We start from the raw sequence: 20,070 nt of genomic DNA, 5'->3' as shown, positions 1-20,070 counted from the left end.
CTGCTGCTGTGGCTGGCGAATGGCGTGTGTAGTTAGGGGGAAAAGGGTGGGGTTTTGATGGTGGGACGTCGGGGGTTCTTGTGGTGGTGATGGGGAAGGCCAACAATGCTAGATTTCGACCAAATCGGACTGGAGATGGGAACGCTCGTGGTTGGGAAAATTTGCGAAAAAAGGTCAAATTCGGCTAAAAATGCAATCAATGAGGCAAGAAGGCTATGCAATCGAACTTGAGGTGATGAATTCCATCGGTTTTGACAAAGAATCCAGTTGGATTCGTCGCAAATCGGTCGACAATAGGCTGACAGGTGAGCCCAATGAGGCTAGTTCAGAGAAAAAAATATTCAAGGCAATTTGGTTGGGAAGTGCAAAATGAAAACCTTATCCGACCGTTTCATTAAACAATTTTCTATTACTTTAATTTGGTTGAGAAGTGCAAAATGAAAACCTTATCCGACGTTTCATTAAACAATTTTCTATTACTTTAAGGTGAGAATCTAAAATAAATGAAACGGTGGAATCTTGAATTTTGCTAATCGTTGGATGAGAACATGTCATTTGCTCATCGAAATATTTTAGTTCCCTTTGAGTTTGGCAAAACCCTAATATTGTAAATAGGGTTTATCAAGTGACGCCCATGAGGTTTGACATCCAAATATCTGGTAATTCTCCAAACAAGAAAGGTTCACAAATTACGTTTGCTTTCATTCATTATTAATCCCATGACACAGAAATTGAAAAACAGATCCTGATAGATTATTATTACAAAACTTTATCTTGAGTTACATACATCCAAAAAAATTGTATGACTTTTGAGTTAGTTTTCGACCTTTTCTACTTCATTTAATTCTTAAAGAGACTGAAGCCCTATTACAGTCAGTTTGTCTTGCTACCGGAAATGAACCCTGAGCCACCCCGCATAGAAATGAATAAAATGGCTGTCACAAACCTCCTCTGCCAAGTTATTCAACTAGGTATGAGATGATCAAGGGCTAAGAAATAACTACCCACAATCACAAATGATGCAAGCCCACTCCGTGCCATCCGGAACCAAATGCCCCGCAATAACAAATTCCTATCTGAAGGATGGATCCCTGTATATCTCTCAAATCTCTTCCCGGGTCGGTTCCATTTTAGCATCTTCCTCTCCATGGAAATATACTGCCATCAAACAATATCATTATAACATTAAATGCACCTGGAACCAAGATGAATCTTTTACCTATTTCAACTTCATTTTTCCATTCTTGAAAGCTATACAAGCACTAAAATTTTAAGTGAACAAATTTAGATCCAAATAAATAATTTAGAACAAATCAATTAAATGTTAAACCATATTCGTACGAACATTAAATCCAACAAATATACACCAGGAAGAAAAGCAATGCTGACCCAGAACCATCTTACACAAGTAACACAGTCTACCGACACAACTCTTCTCACTAAGAGGATGCATGAATCACATGAAAGAACAGTGCATTCCTGCCGATACTAATTTCTAAACGCAGAAACATTTACTGATAATTTCATGCAGTGGGTTCATTAAGTGCTCATGCAATCATAAGCAGTGAGATATAATAATAAATGTTCAGCCAAAAGGATAATACTATGTGGAAGGAAAAAAATTTCCAGTAGTAAATAAACAAGTTTAGGACAAAGACATTCTGCCTGCGACAAGTAACATACCTTGGGCACCACAATACACTGTGATCGGCATTTTGCAGTGTCAAAACCATGAGATGCAGCAGCAGCAACTGTACCAGAAAATCCAGCAGCGAGACTAACAGCTAAAGGAGAAAGAGGACCAATTTCTTCATCAGACCTAAGGGAAAGCAAGGGCACTTCAAAATTAGGGAGTAAAAAGGAAAAAAGAGCTACAATCATGACCTTTTAAAGCTACCATAATTAATTAAAGCATCAGATAATAACTGAAATCACAAGATTGATTCAGTTTTCATAATGCTATGCAAGTGTTTTATATCAACACAATAATTAATCTAACATATAGACACAGTGAAAGTGGCTCAGTCAAACTTCCCCAACACCAGCAAGTCTCACTATGCTAGCAGACATGAAGTGCAGCTCATATATGAAATTTCTTCCAGGAACCAGCACAAACAGTTACAAAAGAAATTCACGACCAAAAGAAGAAGGACATCCAGCAGCAAAACCAGATGAATTTTTATAGGGGCTGAATCTCATGCTCCAAGGATGTTTTTATTATTTACCAACAGAACACCCAAAAACCAATGATAAATTTGAACGAAACTATGCCAAAGAATCACCCTAAAGTAAAGGGCATGCAAGTTAATACTTATTAAGAAGAAGTAAACGCCTTAAAATTGCTTAAAATCCAAAGCCTCACCAAAAATATCTTGCTAAAGATTTGCTAATGGAACTTTGTTCCCAACTAAACTGAACTGAATAAGAGTATTTATATGATGACAATAATATAAAAAAAAAAAGAATCAAAAAACAGAAAAAGGGAAGATTCTGCAGTTAGAATCTCCTAACAGAGCCAACTAATGATATATTTTGAAACCTGGGTTCGGGATGCATCCCAACAGCTTTCCAGTCAAGCATTGCTTGGTGCAGGAATTGCCAACTAGAAAAGAATATGCCACCAAAAACAGAATCTCGAACAACTCCAGGCCTTAGACCTCTCCAAAATGCACCCCATCCTTCCAAAGAGACAATGTCAGATGGTCTCCTGACATTACATACTGACGGCGGCCTCCCAGATCCAGTCATCATCCAAGGGTATTCTTGTAAGGCCCCAATCAAATTCGGATGCTTGGTAGTCAATATAGACAAAAGGCCAGCAGAGTGGTTCAGTGCCTTCAAATCAGGAGTATGTCCATGAAGTAATCTTCCCGTAAAAAGTGCAACAGTTCTATTTTCTGCAACAGATGAAGAGCTTTGAACTCGAGAGGCAGAGGACACTTGCGCCCTAACTTTCATAAGTTCAAATGGAGAGCTTATGAGGGATTCTGCAGCTCCAGCTGCCATTCCAGCCATTAGGGCTTCAGAGACATAAACATAATTGTCTTCTCGACCATCTGCCACAAAACCAATTTTTACCAACACATAATGGGTTGAAAGCTATAGAATAGCGTGAAGCCCAAACCCAAATTCAATTTTAACTATTACAGGAAGAAATGCCGGAATATCTGCTAATTCTGAGTGGGCCCGTTGTGTTACTGGTAATAAACAAAGAACAGCAGGTAATCACACTCATTTTTAGGTCGATCATACTCATAGTGGGCTTCCACTTGAGTGTTAGGGGTAGAGGTCTCCTTGAAATTAAGTGTTGCTAAATTTACCAAGAAAAGATACTTCAATAAACCTAAAGGAAGACTCTTAAGTTTAGTAAACGACTGTTAGCTCTCCAGGAGCAAGAGACAATAGTCACCTAGATGTTCATACAAGTTCTCAACGAAAAGTAGTTGCTTGAGCAATCTAGTCCTGTACTCTATGGAAGAGAACTACTTATACTAGAAAATATGGTGAACCAATTTCAAAAGTCAGCTAACGCTGAACTTGGTTAGAGGTCTTGATTCTGATACCAAAATAGACACTAATAACTAACTTAATAGCTCTGATTATGTTTTTAGGGTGGTTCAAGGTGTGGTGATCTTTCTTTTTTAGTTTATTGTTTCTACACAGATCCATGATAGTCTATATATCTAATCCATCATTTGCTTTTTTACAGTAATCCATACCTTTATGTTACCAATCCAATAAAAAAAGTACAGCCAATACAAGGTAATTAAGTTAATTATTGTCCTTGCAGCATAAAATGAAAACAAAATTTCTTAGAGCATCAACTGCCTTTTACTTGATTCCATCAATAAATGCATTGCCTTTTATCTCTAAGTAATGCAATCATTACAACAAAACTCCAGTTTACAAAATCTCAATGTAATGAATACAAAATTCATTTTAAATTATCCAAAATAAATTAATTTTCAAGAACCAAAACTAGCTTGTTAACTTTCAGGGAAAGTATGTAGCCCACAGAATTAAACTTAGGTGCAAGCTAAATCATAACACATTTAAAACATTTTCCAGCACCGTTTTAACTGCTTTAGCTGGAACAAATGGGTTGTTATTTAAACTAAAACACTATAGTATGGGTCGTACCAGTGTCAATGAAACTTTTATATTCTTTATACATGAGTAATATATTGGCAACAGTTTCATTCACTATTTCAACACTACTAGCAAGGCACGGTATAGTCTACCATCAATATCTTCTAAAGCCTTCTAAATCCATCTTTTAATATATTTTTCCAATGTATCCTCCAGGGACAACTTCAATTTGCATTATGCCCTGCCATAGAGCTCCAAGTGAACACTTTGGTCCAAAGCTCAAGTATCCTAAAGAGTTATGGCAATCACAACAGACATATGAATGAATATTTGACTTCCAAGGCATGGACATTTGCTAAAGTTGTCAAAAAATGTAAAAGCCATTATGTTTGTTTTCTGTATCCCTGATCTCTTTATTGCTTATATAATTGTTTATTCTTAAGATCAAACTTACAATGCATTATATGTTTAAAACTAGCAAAAAGTTTTCAAAGACCTCTTCATTCCCTCCCTTCTGTTGCCATATTCTATGTAATAGTACAATCTTGGAAGGAAGATGAGAAAATTCACAAGCTAACATGATTTCATTTATCTTAATGAGACAGCACCCAACTATGATAGTCTATAACAATAAAATCTATAAGGTTCTTATGCTTGTCAATTTTCAACCATGATGAGGGGCACACAATATACATGTAATCTTAAGCATAGAGACAAATTTTATAACAAATATCCATTAAAAAGAAATAATGGCAACGAAATAAAAAAAAAAAATACCTTTGTAAAATGCAGTCAAAATTTCATAGACTCCAAAGCGGGTTCCCACACCAAAAATTCTTCCGAAAGTCAACCACCCAAAACCACTGTACAAACCTACATTGTTTATTATTGAAGAAGATATTATTTAATATTTCAAAACTACATATTGGGAATTAGAGAAATCTTTATAAATTAAGATGAAAAAATCTTACAAATGCACAGATATAGAATTCATCTGAAAGCAAGAGTGAATAGAGGCTGCAGCAACATGATTATAGCAATTATAACTCACTTTCAGGCCTCTAACTGTCTTTGGTTCAATTCAAAGTTTTTCTTTTCAGATTTCTTTCCTCTAAAAGGAATTAAATCCACATAAGCACTTAGTCTCCCACCATGAAAATCTAAACAAATGAAAAACTTACAGCATCAACCCTTTCAATGCAATAGATATATTACCCAAGTAAGAATAATTTTTTAACAAAACACTATGGTTCCAAAAATCACTGAAAAGCTATAGAAATACCTAATAAACAATAAAATCAGTTTCACTTGGCTTCTTTTCTCTTCATATATGCAGCAAAAGCAAACAAAAATAAATAACAAATAAGGGAGTTACCAGAATATCCTGATAGAGTTTGCAGTCTATGCAAAGCCTGAGTTGCTGTTAATTGTTTGCTGGAGCTTGAACCAACCTACTTTCAACAACAGAAAAAAGTAACATACTTGTAGATTTTGATTTCATAGAAATAACAAACAAACTTACCTGAATAAGTAATTTAATAGTGTCAAGGGGGTAAGACACAGCGGTGGCTAAAGCCACTGAACCAACGCTAGCAACGGCATGACTTGCAAACAACCGCTCCTGTAACATAACGATCACCCCTTCTATCAAAAAGAATAATATATATATAGACACATATACACATAAATCAATCATAAAACATGGAGTGGTTCTCACTGTGCTCAGCTTTCAAAAATCTAATAGCTTGAATCAGAATCGAGTAATATCAACAAGCATACACTTTTCTATATTGCAAAAAGGGTCATTTTTGCTGGGTTTTATTCCCCTGTAAAACAACCTAATCTACATGTACAATTTCAGAATCTTAGCACTTCATAAAATAGTTTTAAGCTTGATACAGGGTTCGGGGGGAAGCTCACTCAATGTGCAGTAGTCTAACTCCAAACTTTAAAAATTATTGGGCGTCTATTAAGTCTAATTCTTCAACAACTTATATTGCCTTATCATGAAATAGCAATCATCAATATTCAGAGTAAAAGGAAGAAAAAGTAAATTAAAACAATAAAGCACCTGTAAAGCATGGAAAATTGAGGAATCCATGAGAGCTCTAGAAGTAGAAGGACCAACGTTAGAATGAGATGATGCACCAATCAAAAACTTATGAAAAGTGCAGAATGCCTGAGGGAGGCAACCATTTTAAAGCTGAAACACACACGACCCACTATCTTCAAAAAGCTTTATCACAGATTTCGTATCCCTAACTTTCCCGTCTCCGATTTCAGAAAATCAAGAAAAATCAAGCAAACGAAGCTTTTAATAGGTCTTTACTCTTTTGATTAAATACCTGCATTCGGATTAATAAAGTTTAAAGTTTTGTTTGCATTAAAGAAATCCTTACAGCCATCGGCAAACGGGAATTAAAGTCTTACGTCGGTCTTAGGGACCACATTGTTACTTTTAGATTCTTCGGGATGAAAATGAATTTACCCAACCTCTTCAATCACAAACTATAAAATAAACAAAAATACAAAATAACATTTTAATTATTTCAAAGTCATAAAAGCACTTCGAAACACCTTTAATTCAAATATTTTGACTTTTTTTTTTCTCTTATTTACTCCTAAAAACTAGCATCTTCAAATTATTTGATTTTTTTTTTTAATAATTTGAAAAGAATCTTTAGGCTTCCTTTGTTACACTCTTGAGAATATTATTATTAGTATTTTAATAATAAAATTGATTTATTATCAAAATATTATTTTATATTATTTAATTTCTTTTAATCTCCCTAAATTTGTTAATTTAATTAAACACCTTTACATATTTTTTTTAGAAATTGCAAAAACATCTTAACAACCCTTCGGCGGTGGTGGCTGGCTGTTCGTATCTAATGGGTGGCTTGGAAGTGTTTTTGTTAACTTTTAATATTTTATTATAGGGGCGTTTAGAAATAAACAAACATACAGGGTATTTTTGTTAATTTTTAAATCATACATCGTAATACCCGTCCAATTTAATTTTTTTTTCAAAATATTATTCTAAAAAGTATCAGAATAATGAACCAAACGAACCCTAATTTTTATTAAAAAATCACTAAAATATTATTTTAAATTTCAAATTACTATATTTGATTTTTTATAATTTGAAAGAATTTAACTTTTTTACTATAAAAAACATCATTAAAATATTATTTTAAATTAAATTATATGAACCATAATGCTACGTAAACAAAGTTACTATCCTTATCAATAATTTTTTAAAATAATACCAAATAAATCAATTTGACTAAAGTTTAAAGAACCATCAAAATTAAAATTATCCAAAAGAAAAAGAAAGAAAAATTGACCTGTCTATATTCATGTCCTTTGTTGTTATTTTCTTAAGTTTGTACATGAATCCTATTTTGGCAATTTCTTAGTTTGTCATTTTCCATTACTAAAAAAACCAAAACCAAAACTAAACCCACGACACGACACACAAAATCAAAAAAACAAAAAATGAACTAAAATCAACTCCAAACTTTGGAAATTTTACATTTTTTTTTCCCTTATAGCTACTCTAATAAGCAAGCCAAAAATGTCATTTTAAAGTCAAACTTAACTAAACTTGGCTAAACTCAAGTTTATTCCTACAATACAAACACTCTAGGGTTTTCAACAGTGAATCCCTTTCCTTCTTAACTTTTTGGGTAAGTACAAGCTGTAAATTTTCAACCTTTGTGTTTGTTTCACTGTTTGCAGCATGAATCCTATGTGGGTTCCTGTTTGTTTTTTCGTTTCTGCTGGTTTCAGTTGTCTGTTCTTGTAGTTTCTTCACGTGGGTTGTGTTTGTATTAATGGGAAGAATATGTGTAACCTTGTTCTTTTTGAATGATGTGATTGTGTTTGATTATTCTTTTCGACTTTCCCTTTTGCCGGGATTTCTTGTTCTTTTAGAATGAATTGATTCTGAGTTGAAAAGGCTTGTCTATGTTTGTGTTTGATTCTGCCTTTGACTTACCCTTTTGTTTGGTTCCTGAGAAAATTGAGGAAAACAGAAGTTTTTCTTTTTATTAGTTTAATTTTTACAATTCGGCTAGTTAAGTGGAAATGTTTGTTTTCCTTGGTTTCCGAAGTTGTATTCTTTCATACATATGTCTTAAACTTATTCTACTTGCTACAATGATTGCCAAGTCTTAGGTGTTATTCTGGTGATTCTTTGAATTTGTTGTGAATATATGCTTGGCACTATCTTGATTGGCTATTCACTTGAACTTGTGTTTTCGAGCTTCTTTCTGCATGTTTTTATAGTTATTGCTAATATGAAATAGGTTTGATGGGTTTATATGACCTGTGCTACATGCTTCTTCCATTCCTGTCATTTTGTTAGTTTTGTTGAAATAATCACTTGTGGTTAATGAATTTCTGTTTAAGTACTCGTTATTAAAGTCAAAGTACTACATTGATGCTTTCTTTTAGGGTTATGTTCTGCTGCTATAAGTCTGTTTTCTTTTCTGTTGATATTATCTCTATCTTTCTGCCTCCCTCTTTTGGTATATTTTTTATTCTTGTATCATGCAAAAATACTAACTTCTGTTAATTTTTCATCCATCGATATGTTAGTGAATTTTCTCTCATATTAAGTGAAAATAAATCGTTCTTTTCAGGGGGATATGTGAGATCTCTGGTGGTTTACGATTGGAATAGAAGGAATAAAATCTTCTTGTAGTATGGCTACAGAGAGTCCGATTAGAATCTCGGAAACAAGTTCAAAATGGCCTGCCCCTAAGAATGCTGCTACATTTGCACCATCATCGGCCAATATGGCAGTAGAAGAATTAGGATTGCTTCGAAAGGGTCATAATTTTCGTGGCGGTGGGAGAAATGCTGTGCCTGATAGAAGTGGAAGTGCGCCTCCAAACATGGAGGGTTCCTTTGTGGCCATAGATAACATTATATCCCAGCAGAACTCTGGCTTGAGTGTGAGCTTGGCTAACTTAGATGGCGCTATTGGGAACTTTGTGTCTGAGGAGTACTTACAAACTGATCCAGCATATTTAACATATTACCGATCCAATGTCAACCTGAACCCCAGGCTTCCTAGACATCTTGCTCACCACATGAATAGATTTGGAAATAATTGGGGTTCAAGTTCTGTAAATGATGTTGCTAATAGTTCCTTGCATTTGTCTCAAGTTTCCCTTTCTACACATAAGGAAGAGTCTGAGGATGATCGCTCGCCCCAACATTCAGTTGATGATCTGGCTGGCAGGACAAATGGGCTCTGGTCTGGGAAGGATGCAGCTCAATTGGCTGGCCAAAACAAAATTTTGGTGGATATAATGCAGGTAATTATCTCGGTGTCCATTTTATGAATTAAAACACACCCATTACTCTGAAGTTGATTTTTGCTATTCTTATTTTGTCCTGGAAAGGATTCTGCTTGGATATATTCTGCAATTTTCATTTTTGTTGTTTGGATGTTAAAGTTTCGAACTTCTCAAGCCCTTGATAAATCTTTCATATACCAGACTGTAAAATTCAGAATTTTCTTGGTGATTAGAGTTCTGAAGTTGATTGAAAGTTATCAAAATTACTTCTGGCTTTATGCACTTAATAGCATGACTGTGAACAAATATTTATGCTTTCACGTTTACAGGAAGACTTTCCTCGTACTTCATCACATGTATATAATCAGTCTCATTCTTTGGGCTATGGAATGACAGAAGAAGCAGTTGACCATGATTCTGATTCCAGTACCTTGCAAGATCTCACTGTTAGCTCGTCAAATGCTGTTAGATCAGCTATTGATGCTGATAGTACAGTGGTAGCATCAAAAGCTGATCTGTCAGCTGCCCATATCTCGAGCTCATCATCTAGCAATAATACAGTAACCCTACCTTTCACATCACGTAGTAATGAAGGAACTTTGAATGATACAGATGTTTGGTTAAAGGATGAAGTGTCAGTCCACAGTGTCAGTAATGCTGATGTCACTGTTCTTGCATCTCATATGAAGGATCTAAATGTGAGCCTGCAAAATTCAGGGAATCAAAAAATTCAAGATCAACTCCAAGCATACCAACAAGAGAGCAGTTCATCTCAAGTTCAAAGTTCTAAGTCTCAATTAGGTTCTCAAGGAGTTATTGGCTCATACGTTGGCATGGATCAGTTTCGTCATGGCCCTTCTAAATTTGCAACAGTGGTACAGCCGGTACTTCAGTCATCTGGGTTCACACCTCCACTGTATGCTACTGCAGCAGCTTACATGACTTCATCAAATCCATTTTGCCCTAATGTTCAAGCCCCGGGTTTTTATGCTCCTCAATATGGTCTAGGTGGTTATGTTAATTCCTCTGTTGTCCCTCCATTTATTGCTGGATATCCTCCCCATGGTGCTGTTCCTTTTGTTTTAGATGGTGCTGCTGGTCCCAACTTTAGTACTCAACCTTCTGGGGTTTCAGCTGGAGCAGGCTTTGTTCATGGATCTGATGCACAACATCTTAACAAGTTTTATGGACAGGTTGGATTTCCACTGCAACCATCTTATGCTGATCCCTTTCATTTGCAATACTTTCAACAACCTTTTGGGGAGGCATATAATGTTTCTGGTCAATTTGACCCATTAGCTTCTAGAAGTGGTGTTTTTGGGAACCAAAATGTTGCTCACGATTTGCAGAAAGGGTCTGACTTGGCTGCTTCTGATGACCAGAAATTCCAACATCAGAGAAGTGCAGGATCGAGCAATCCAAACTCAGGTAAAGGGGTGATGAGTCCTCATTATTTGGGGAATCCACCACATATAGGCATTTCAGTGCAGTACCCATCTTCACCAATTGCTAGTCCAGTTTTGCCTGGATCCCCTTTAGTGGGGACTAGATTTCCTGGTGGGAGAAATGAAATGAGACTTCTGGCTGGTTCTGGTAGACATTCTGGTTGGCATGGTCAAAGGGGATATGAGAATTTTAATGATCCCAAAATCTATAATTTTCTTGAAGAGCTGAAATCTGGCAAAGGCCGAAGATTTGAGCTGTCTGATATTGCAGGGAATATTGTTGAATTTAGGCAAGTTTTACTGCTTGTAGTTTTCTTTGCAAATTATTATTATTATTTTACACTAAATAGTTAAGTCACCAAGCATCTCCAATTCCAGTGCTGACCAACATGGGAGTCGATTTATTCAGCAGAAGTTGGAGAGTTGTAGTGGTGAAGAGAAGTCAGCTGTATTTAAAGAAGTTCTTCCACATGCTTCCAAACTGATGACTGATGTTTTCGGTAATTATGTTATCCAGAAGGTGTGTTTTCAAAATATATGCCAAATTTTGTAAATATTCTTCTTTATGGGTGGTCCTGGTGGTTTAATTTCTCTCTTCTTTGTGTGTTTGCAGTTCTTTGAGTATGGAAGCCCTCAGCAGCGAAAGGAACTTGCAAATCAACTTGTAGGGCAGATTTTGCATTTAAGTCTACAGATGTATGGCTGTCGTGTAATCCAAAAGGTGTGTGGGATTATTGTGGTTCACTTGTGTTTTCTTCAATACTAATATATATTATGAGTACTTACATTTGTTTAGCTGTTTGTTGGATATCTGTCTTCGCTACTTATGCTCTGCCATAAGTTTTCAGCTTTTCTTTTCTTTAATATGGTACAAAGTTGATCTGCCTAATTTCTTTTCTTTCATTTTGTATGATGTTCCATTATATTTAACACAAAATTACTTCATTTACTGTAAGGAAACTATTTCCTTAATGGCAAGATCGATTTAGAATGTTGACCTGAAAGCTTACTAGTTACAAAAAGTAATAGTAATAACTGGATACATGTGAAATTTGTCACAGGTAGATTTCGTGGATCATGTGCACTTCTTTTAGTGTTTTAATTATAATCTTGAACCTAGGATTATTAAGAAGTTAACACGTGCCCTTGGGAATTACTTTAGATGGTCTTTTCTTGTATTATATAATAATGATCTTATGTCGTGTCTCCTATTTAAGAATTTTAGATGCCAGGTCTATCTATTAATTGTGACTTTCAACTAATTGGTGCACTATGTGCAAAAAGGAGTCTGAAAGTGTAGACCACTTCTATTTGAAATGACCTGTTGCTCGACACTTTTGGATGAACATGATTTCTGCCTTTAATCTTCGTTGGCTGGCCCATTCCTCTTGTTATTCTATGTTATTAGAAATATCTCAAGTTATTAGAAATATCTCAAGTCTTGAGGGTAATTAAAGAGCTAAAGTTATGTGGGATTGTGCTTTTATGGCTATTTTTTGGGTTCTCTAGCTTGAAAGAAATAGAAGAATTTTTGAAGATAAAAGAGGGGATCCTCATTTTTTAAGGCACAAAGCCAAGTTTTTGAGGTATTTTTTTATGGGTTTCAGTATCTTCTGAATTTCAAAACGTGGCTTTCTTTTTCATTCTTCACAGTTGGAAGCAACAATTTTCTTACATACTGTATCAACTGCGGACCCTTTTATTTGTCCTATTCAGTTGTTATTTAGTCTTTTGATTCTTTTGAGTTGTCTTGTCCTTTACTGTAGAGCATACTCGTGGACAGCTTCTTTACCTTTTTGTAAATCCTTTTTATTGACTACATCAATCAGTTCCTTATTAAAAAAGAAAAAAATTGTGTTTTTCAATGCCTTTTTATTTGAACCTATGCAACCTGGGACTTGTTTATATATGTTTATTTCTGTTAGGATTTAAGTTTATCTTGATAGAATCTTCATGAACGTCTATTTAAAATTTTGCTTTATCCATATCTTTTGTTGCATAGCTCGTATATGTTGGGGCTGAAATAATCATCAAAACTTTGAAATATCTAGTTTTGGAATATTTTTTTAAAATAGTTTTGTATTCCACGTGACACTCTAAGCAACCACTTACTTGATTTATTGCCAGCTATATGCATAGATCAATGTTGCTCATCAATTTCATCTTTAAATGCTACAAATTGATCTAGCAACTATAGTTTAAATCTACTGCACAACTTATCAGACCTAGCATAAAGTGCTGCCTCTTTTTTCAAGCTAATTAACACGAAAGACAGTTTAAGAGGAATTTCCTTAATGAAATAGAAGATCACAGCAAAGATATAGACAGGATTGAAGTTGAAACAACAAAAGGCCAATATCTGGGCTAAGAGCCGAAAAAAACTTTCAGCTCTTAAATTTTATGAAAACTGATAAATAAAGCTGCTTGCAAAGGGGTGATATAGTTCCTTAAAGTAAAGAATAATAGCCTTGAGTAACCTAGAATCCCAGTCCTTCATCACATGTAGGACAAAGAAACGTAATTTTCCAACTCATTGAAAGTTACATTCTAGTTACTGACCCTTTTAAGATGTTACAGGCATAATAAAAAGGTATAAGATCAAAATAGAAGACTAGACTTATGCGAGCTGGTGGATTGCTAAAATGAGCTGACAAAACCCCTCTGACAAATTTTCTAAGTGAGTGAAATTTGGCTTTGGGTAAAAGTTCAGCAGTCCCAACATACTCTCCTGGATTGACGTTTTTTAATTCCAGTTTGAGTATCCATGACCTTTCATGCTGGCTCACCTACCGGATTTCTAGGAAGCACCTATATTCCAGCCATCCAAAGTCATTAAAAAATCACATGCTAGTTATAGGACCCTTTCAAGATACTGAAAAAAATAACAATTATATGTGTGATTGAACAAAGCAGAAAAAAACTGAATTTATACAAAATAGTGGACTCCTCGGCTTGCTTTGCTCCAAGCTTTAATGCCCCTTCATCAATTCTATTTCAGCAGAATGTAAAAGGTGAAAATTTCCGTGGACAATTTTAAGTTCCATAAATGCTTGTACGTGAACCATGGTTTGCTGTCCTTAAAAGTATTCCAAAATATATGTAAGTCTATTTGAAGCTAATATTTTTATTCTAAGGGTGCATTAATATGCACAATTAACTGTTCTCCTAACATAAGTTTTTCTCTGTTCTTCCCCCCTCTCCCAACAATTCTCCAACTCTTTCTAACGGAAATAATGCTAACTTTGATACTGTGCTATTGTAGGCACTTGAAGTTATTGAACTTGAACAGAAAGCACAGCTTGTCCGTGAACTGGATGGACAGATCATGAGATGTGTACGTGATCAAAATGGCAATCATGTAATACAAAAATGCATTGAGAGTATCCCAACAGAGAAAATTGGGTTCATAATTTCAGCTTTTCGTGGCCAAGTTGCAACACTTTCTATGCATCCCTATGGTTGCCGTGTTATACAGGTAAAAAAATGCATCACTGGAAATTGGGATCTGTCCTTCCCCTCCCTTATTCCTTTGTTATTCTTTAGGAATGCTGAAGCTGTTTTTTGGTTTCTTGTAGAGAATTTTAGAACATTGCACAGATGAGTATCAATGCCAGTTTATAGTGGAGGAGATTTTGGATTCTGTTTGTACTCTTGCTCAGGACCAGTATGGCAATTATGTTACCCAGGTAGGCATTTGTTTTGGGCTGTCACATGCAATTTTATGATATCGGATTTTAGATGCTATATTTGGTTACTATTACTGTTCAGAATTTTTGCTTGAGTATTCTCTTTTAAATATAATAGGAATAAGCAGAAGCTTTTGTTGTGTAGCTGGTTTAGTGCTTATCCATTTCTCAATTTGGTTAAAGTGGATGCTTTAGCCATATATTAAAAGAGGTATTAATAATTTTAATAATAAATACAGTATGGAATGTTGTTAAAGATTATGAGCTTCAATTTCACAAAAATCTTGCAGTTGGTTGAGATTCTCTCTTTTGGGCATAAGGTCTATTGAAATAAAATAGCAGATAACAAGACTCGACAGGGGTGTAATGGAAGACTTTTTGAAATTTCTGATTTTGTGTTTGATTGTAATATCTTTTCCCACCGCAGAATACCTTCTTTCATGAATGTTGGCTGCTTAATGAAGCTCTGGCACTTTTTTTTCTTTATTTTGTTACTATTATTGTTTTTTTTTTTTTTTTTTTTTTTTTAACAACATTGTTTTGTCTAATCCATTAATGCTTTGCTTTCTGAGCCCTCTTTCTTCAATGAACTTGGTTTTTTTCCCCCCTACTAAAGCATCTTTTTAATGCATAACATTCATCAGTACATGGATATGAGGATACCTTGTTTACAAGTTCAGGCTGGGATGCTTAGTGCTGATATTTCTTTGTAATAAGGCTTGCAATTTTATTTCCTCAAAATGTAATTTTTGTTTACTAACTGCACAATCAAAATTTTTGTAACCATTTAGTGCTAATAACTCTCTGTATTCTTTACAGCATGTATTAGAGAGGGGAAACTCTCTTGAAAGAAGCAAAATAATTGGCAAGTTGTCTGGACATATTGTACAACTGAGCCAGCATAAATTTGCATCAAATGTCATTGAGAAATGCTTGGAGTATGGGGGTACTGCTGAGCGGGCGCTAATTATTGATGAGATTGTTGGGCAGAATGAGGGAAATGATAATTTATTGGTAAGTTGGAATTACTGTGTTGCATGATATTGAACTTCATAATCTTAGGAACATTGACCTGCACATGGAAAAGGGATATGTTAATTTATTCTATTGAAGTTGTTAAAAGAGTATAGCTTTTCTCATTTTTTGCTTAAACTCTCTATGATGAAGCAACTTTTTCCTTTCACTCTCTCAACCGATGTATATTCACGTTTTTAGCACTTTTTCCTGATAAAGTATGTGTGCTTAAATATGGCATTATTGTTAAAGTTATTTTGAAAGTTGAATTTGAACTCAAGACATGTCAGTAGTGTTGTTTAAGGGGAGGAGTGATGTAAGCCTGATAAGTCCATTTTTACCAGAAAATCTGAAATTTACAGTGGAAGACAAAGTGCTTCTTTGTGTTGTTTAGCTAGGAAACAAAATGATACTATCTTCTTGATCAGTATTGATCAATATTTAATGCTGCTGTATTTCCTCAGAAAACTCTTGCATAATGAACTGATTCATTGAATTGGTGGGGATGTTTCTCTGCAAAAGAAACTAATTTGGCAATTCCATTTGAGAGCTTTATTTTATCTTACAATTATATTTGAGATTCCTCGTTTTAGCAATTGAAATAAGATCTTCTAGGCAGACCATCATTGTATCTTTTCTTTCTAGTTATTATTATTATCATTATCATATTTTAAAATGTTCAAGATGATGACAAACTAATATTGATGATGAGGTCCTTATTTTAATGCCTAGAAGAGGTGGGGAGGCTATATAATTTGATCATACTGACATATATATATATTCTCCTTTCCTTTTGTAATGAATTTCATATTGAACAAAAAACCCATATTCTGAATTCATAATCAAATGCCAAATTTACTCTGTATTTCACTGGATTAGTAATCATCCAATACATGGATTCTTGCTCTTGTATCTATATAGGAATTGACCTCCCTTGTAGTTTAATCTAATAAAAGCAGATGCAGAGTTTATATTGCTCATCAACAGTCTTTTCTGGAATTTTTAAAATCTATCATGCAATGCATCAAAATCTCCCTTCTAATTGGTCAACTGTGTAGTGGTGGTCATTAACAAGCAGTGCAATCACATGCATATGTTTAGGCCAAATCTCAAGGGAGGTCATCTGTTTATAAACATCTTGAGGGAGATAAGCCAAATCTCAAGGGAGGTCTTCTGTTTATAAATATCTTGAGGGAGATAAAAAAAAATTACCCTATCTGTATATCATATTCTGGTAGTTGGATCCCAATTTATGATTTTCTTCTTTAAGGTTTTTGCTTATGTTGGATTAGAAAACTTCTTGTTATCAATAATGTTGCTTGCCAATAGAGTGCTTGTCTTAGTGCAGCAAATATCATATAAAGCATTGTAATTATTTTGCATCTATGACATTATATGTCATATATTGCACTATTGTTATTTTGCATCTACAACATATATGAGTTTGAAGGTTGTATTTTGGTAGTTACTGGGTTTCTTTTTTATGTCATAGATAATGATGAAGGACCAGTTTGCAAATTATGTTGTCCAGAAGATTTTTGAAATATGTTCGGACAGTCAGCAGGCCATGTTGCTTAGCCGTATCAGAGCACATGCGCATGCTTTAAAGAAATATACTTACGGGAAACACATTGTTGCTCGGTTTGAAATGCTACTAGAAGGTGTGTACTCCTAAATATTAATTTGCTTTACTTCTGCATTAAAATTTGACTTCTGCATCATTAGCCTATCTTAGCAGAGAAAACTTGGGGGCCTGTTGGGATTTTCTTTTAGAAGCTGAAAATAACTTCTTAATTCATTTTGGACTTGGAAAGTATCTGGTAAATAATCAGAGTAGTGATTCTTAAACTTACTTTAGTAAGATATAAAGAAATGCCCATGGACCTTACTGCCTGTAAAAGTTAGTGGAACTTTACCATATATTTTATACATAATTCGGCCTAACTTTATGATAACACCAACTCCCGATTTTCCTATATGAAATAAAAAGAACAAATTAGTAACAGAAACCCATAGAGATGCCAGCATACAAATTCTATTAAAAAAAGAACTGATCTCTTCTTCTGTGAAGTTTCCGTAGATTCTTTTGTTCCTTTCTGTCCAAATCACCCAAAGTACAGAGCATCTCTGTTGTATCTTTGCTCTTTTTGCTTCCTCCAAAAGCACAATAATATCCAAGAATAGGGAAAATAAAGATTCTGGAACAACTGACTTGAACTATGCCGTCTTAAAAAGATGATGCCCTAAACTTTAGAACTAAACAACAGTGAAGGAAAAGATGTTTAATGCTTTTCTTATCTTTTTTTTACATAATACACCAGTGAGGGCACTAGAAAAGCTTCTTTAGCCTCTTTGAACAATATCACATGTTTGTTCAGCTACCGCCTAAAATAAAACTGTTTTTGCTGTCAAGGCAGGTCTAGATGTCATAAAACACTACATGGAATATTTTCCTCGTTAACTTTGCTGCTTTTCTTTATTAAATTGTTGAAATTTAGTCTGTGATTTTGGATTTGAAGGATATGATTGATTTTTAGAACATCTATTACAGAACCTTGTACTGATTTAACTGCTTGTGTTTTGCCATCTTATCTGAAGATGAATGAATTGATGCAATCACTTGTTACATATTTCACTCTGTTTCTTCTATTATCATATGAGAAGTGACTGATTAATCTTTAATAGTAATTAAAATTAGTAAAACCTGCGAGACACATTTACAATCATTAGTCATTTTTAATTAGTTCCACGATATTTCCTTTAAATTCGAGCTTTTTATATATTGTACAAGCAGATAATCAGTCATCAGGATCATGATGGCAACACGTACATAATCGTCCCAAGCCTCAGTCCAGTGTCGCTCCTGCTGTGGTCTATGAAAGCAGGTGAGCTAAAACCTGGAATGACATGAAACAATTGTATCCAAGCAATACATTCTGAAGAAGGCTTCCTGTGACAAAAATACATGCAATTTAGTGGTAAATTATGTTCCAGGAGTAAATATGTAAATGTTAAAACAGTGTGGTTTATGTATCTGAAAGACAATTATTGAGCATAAAGAATTATGAAAATAGGATGATTGGTGGGTTATAAGTGATAAGATGTTGAAGGAGATTATTTGGAAGAAAACCTGTAAATTTATGTAGTGGAATTGTTTATTGCAAGGTGTGGTATTTATGGAAATGAAAAATTGTTGTAGAATTTTTCTTGTATTTTACTTTGGTAGTAATACTAGTAGAGAAGTTGGATATAATACTATTGGGCAGGGCCAGTTCTAAGCTTCTGGGAATTTAAGCAATGATTCTGATTTTTGTTTCAGGAAATACCGAAATAGGTAGACAATTGAATTTCAGAGTCTTATAGAGTATTTAAACACTGTGTTACCAATTGGTATAAACCAAATAAACATAAGATTGGTTTTGTAGTCCAATTTTATTACCATAGTTTTTGAGCAATCAGTTAATTTAAAAGAGATGCTAATTTTATAAAGATATGTTGGTTGAATCCAATTTAATAAATGACTTGGGATAATGGATATGATTCACTTCCAAAAACTAGCTCAAAGGAAAAGGGAGCTAACTTAGTGATATCCTATGTGTAAGGTTGGGGTTTAAATCCATCACCGTCTCAAAAGAGCATGAGTTTAATATCATAATAAATGAGTTCTACTCCGCAGAGTAATATAAACTATAAGTTTCTTAAGTGCCAATGAAATGACGAGTTATGTAATTTTATTATAACTTAATTGCTCATAGGATAGGAGTAGGAGGATGTCAATTGTGTTAAAAGGAAACTGAGAGACTGATATAGAGAATAGTTAATAGTATTTATGGTCTCAGAAGAATTGGTAGATTGACATTAAAACGCTTTCAAATGTCACATGACTGAAAATTTTCCCTTGATTTCCACTTTTATTTATTTAGTTAATTTGAACTTCATGCAGCACGTCCAAATTTAAAAAATTAGAGATTATCTTATTATTTTTAAAATTTCCAAATTTATCATTCAGATAACTTTTACACTTTTGTTTTTTTTTTAATCAAAAACTATTCTTAAAATTTGAAACTGTATCATAAATAACTCTTTACTCTGATTCTGTTATATCGTCAATTTTTTAAGATAAGTAAAATGATATCTTTGACCTTATAAGAAAGTGGTAGGGTAAAATGGTAACTTCAATTATATAAGAAAGTGTTTTACAAACCTAAGGACAACATGATAGGAATAGCAAAAAAGAGTGTCTATGATAAAGTTTTTAAATTTTAAGGATCCATTTGATAATACAAAAAGGTATCAATAATACTAGCTTCACAAACATCTCTTACTAATCCCATTTGACAACTAGCAATTGGCTTGATTAGGCGAGAACCATGTGAACTGACCAATTGCGAGCTAACACGTCCTCTGTTTTAAAAACCAGACTGGACTAGTTGGTCCGACCTGGACCCGACAACTTCTCTAGTCCAGTTCAGGTCTTAGGGGAGTTTTTATAATATTTTAAAATTATAAGGGTTAATTGTAATTTTA

The 20,070-nt window shown here is 34.2% G+C and overlaps 2 protein-coding genes across 3 annotated transcripts; one reads left to right on the top strand and one right to left on the bottom strand.

Annotated features, from left to right (window-relative positions):
* Nucleotides 1–731: 731 nt before the first annotated feature.
* Nucleotides 732–6,429, bottom strand: LOC116129278 (mitochondrial arginine transporter BAC2). Its single transcript, XM_031415022.1, has 8 exons — nt 6,313–6,429; nt 6,161–6,197; nt 5,612–5,710; nt 5,465–5,540; nt 4,867–4,962; nt 2,540–3,056; nt 1,684–1,819; nt 732–1,158 (listed from the first exon to the last, which is right to left on the bottom strand). Exons 2-8 carry the CDS (start codon nt 6,188–6,190, stop codon nt 964–966), a joined length of 1,149 nt encoding a protein of 382 aa, XP_031270882.1. The 5' UTR covers nt 6,191–6,197; nt 6,313–6,429; the 3' UTR covers nt 732–963.
* Nucleotides 6,430–7,617: 1,188 nt separating this feature from the next.
* LOC116129287 (pumilio homolog 6, chloroplastic-like) lies at nt 7,618–18,744 on the top strand. Of its 2 annotated transcripts, none has more exons than XM_031415029.1 (10): nt 7,618–7,778; nt 8,736–9,416; nt 9,728–11,133; nt 11,222–11,363; nt 11,457–11,564; nt 14,106–14,318; nt 14,419–14,529; nt 15,349–15,543; nt 17,036–17,204; nt 18,338–18,744. In XM_031415029.1, the coding sequence occupies exons 2-10, from the start codon at nt 8,799–8,801 to the stop codon at nt 18,358–18,360; spliced, it is 2,985 nt and encodes a 994-aa protein (XP_031270889.1). In that variant the 5' UTR covers nt 7,618–7,778; nt 8,736–8,798; the 3' UTR covers nt 18,361–18,744. The 2 variants fall into 2 exon arrangements, with proteins under 2 accessions (XP_031270889.1, XP_031270890.1); XM_031415030.1 differs by lacking the exon at nt 7,618–7,778 and adding an exon at nt 7,827–7,940.
* The last annotated feature ends 1,326 nt before the right edge of the window (nt 18,745–20,070 follow it).

The sequence above is a fragment of the Pistacia vera genome, unplaced genomic scaffold, assembly GCF_008641045.1.
Source record: "Pistacia vera cultivar Batoury unplaced genomic scaffold, PisVer_v2 Contig210, whole genome shotgun sequence".
NCBI lineage: Eukaryota > Viridiplantae > Streptophyta > Magnoliopsida > Sapindales > Anacardiaceae > Pistacia > Pistacia vera.
The sequence above is the reverse complement of the archived record's forward strand: the minus strand, read 5'-3'. Positions and strand labels throughout refer to the sequence as shown.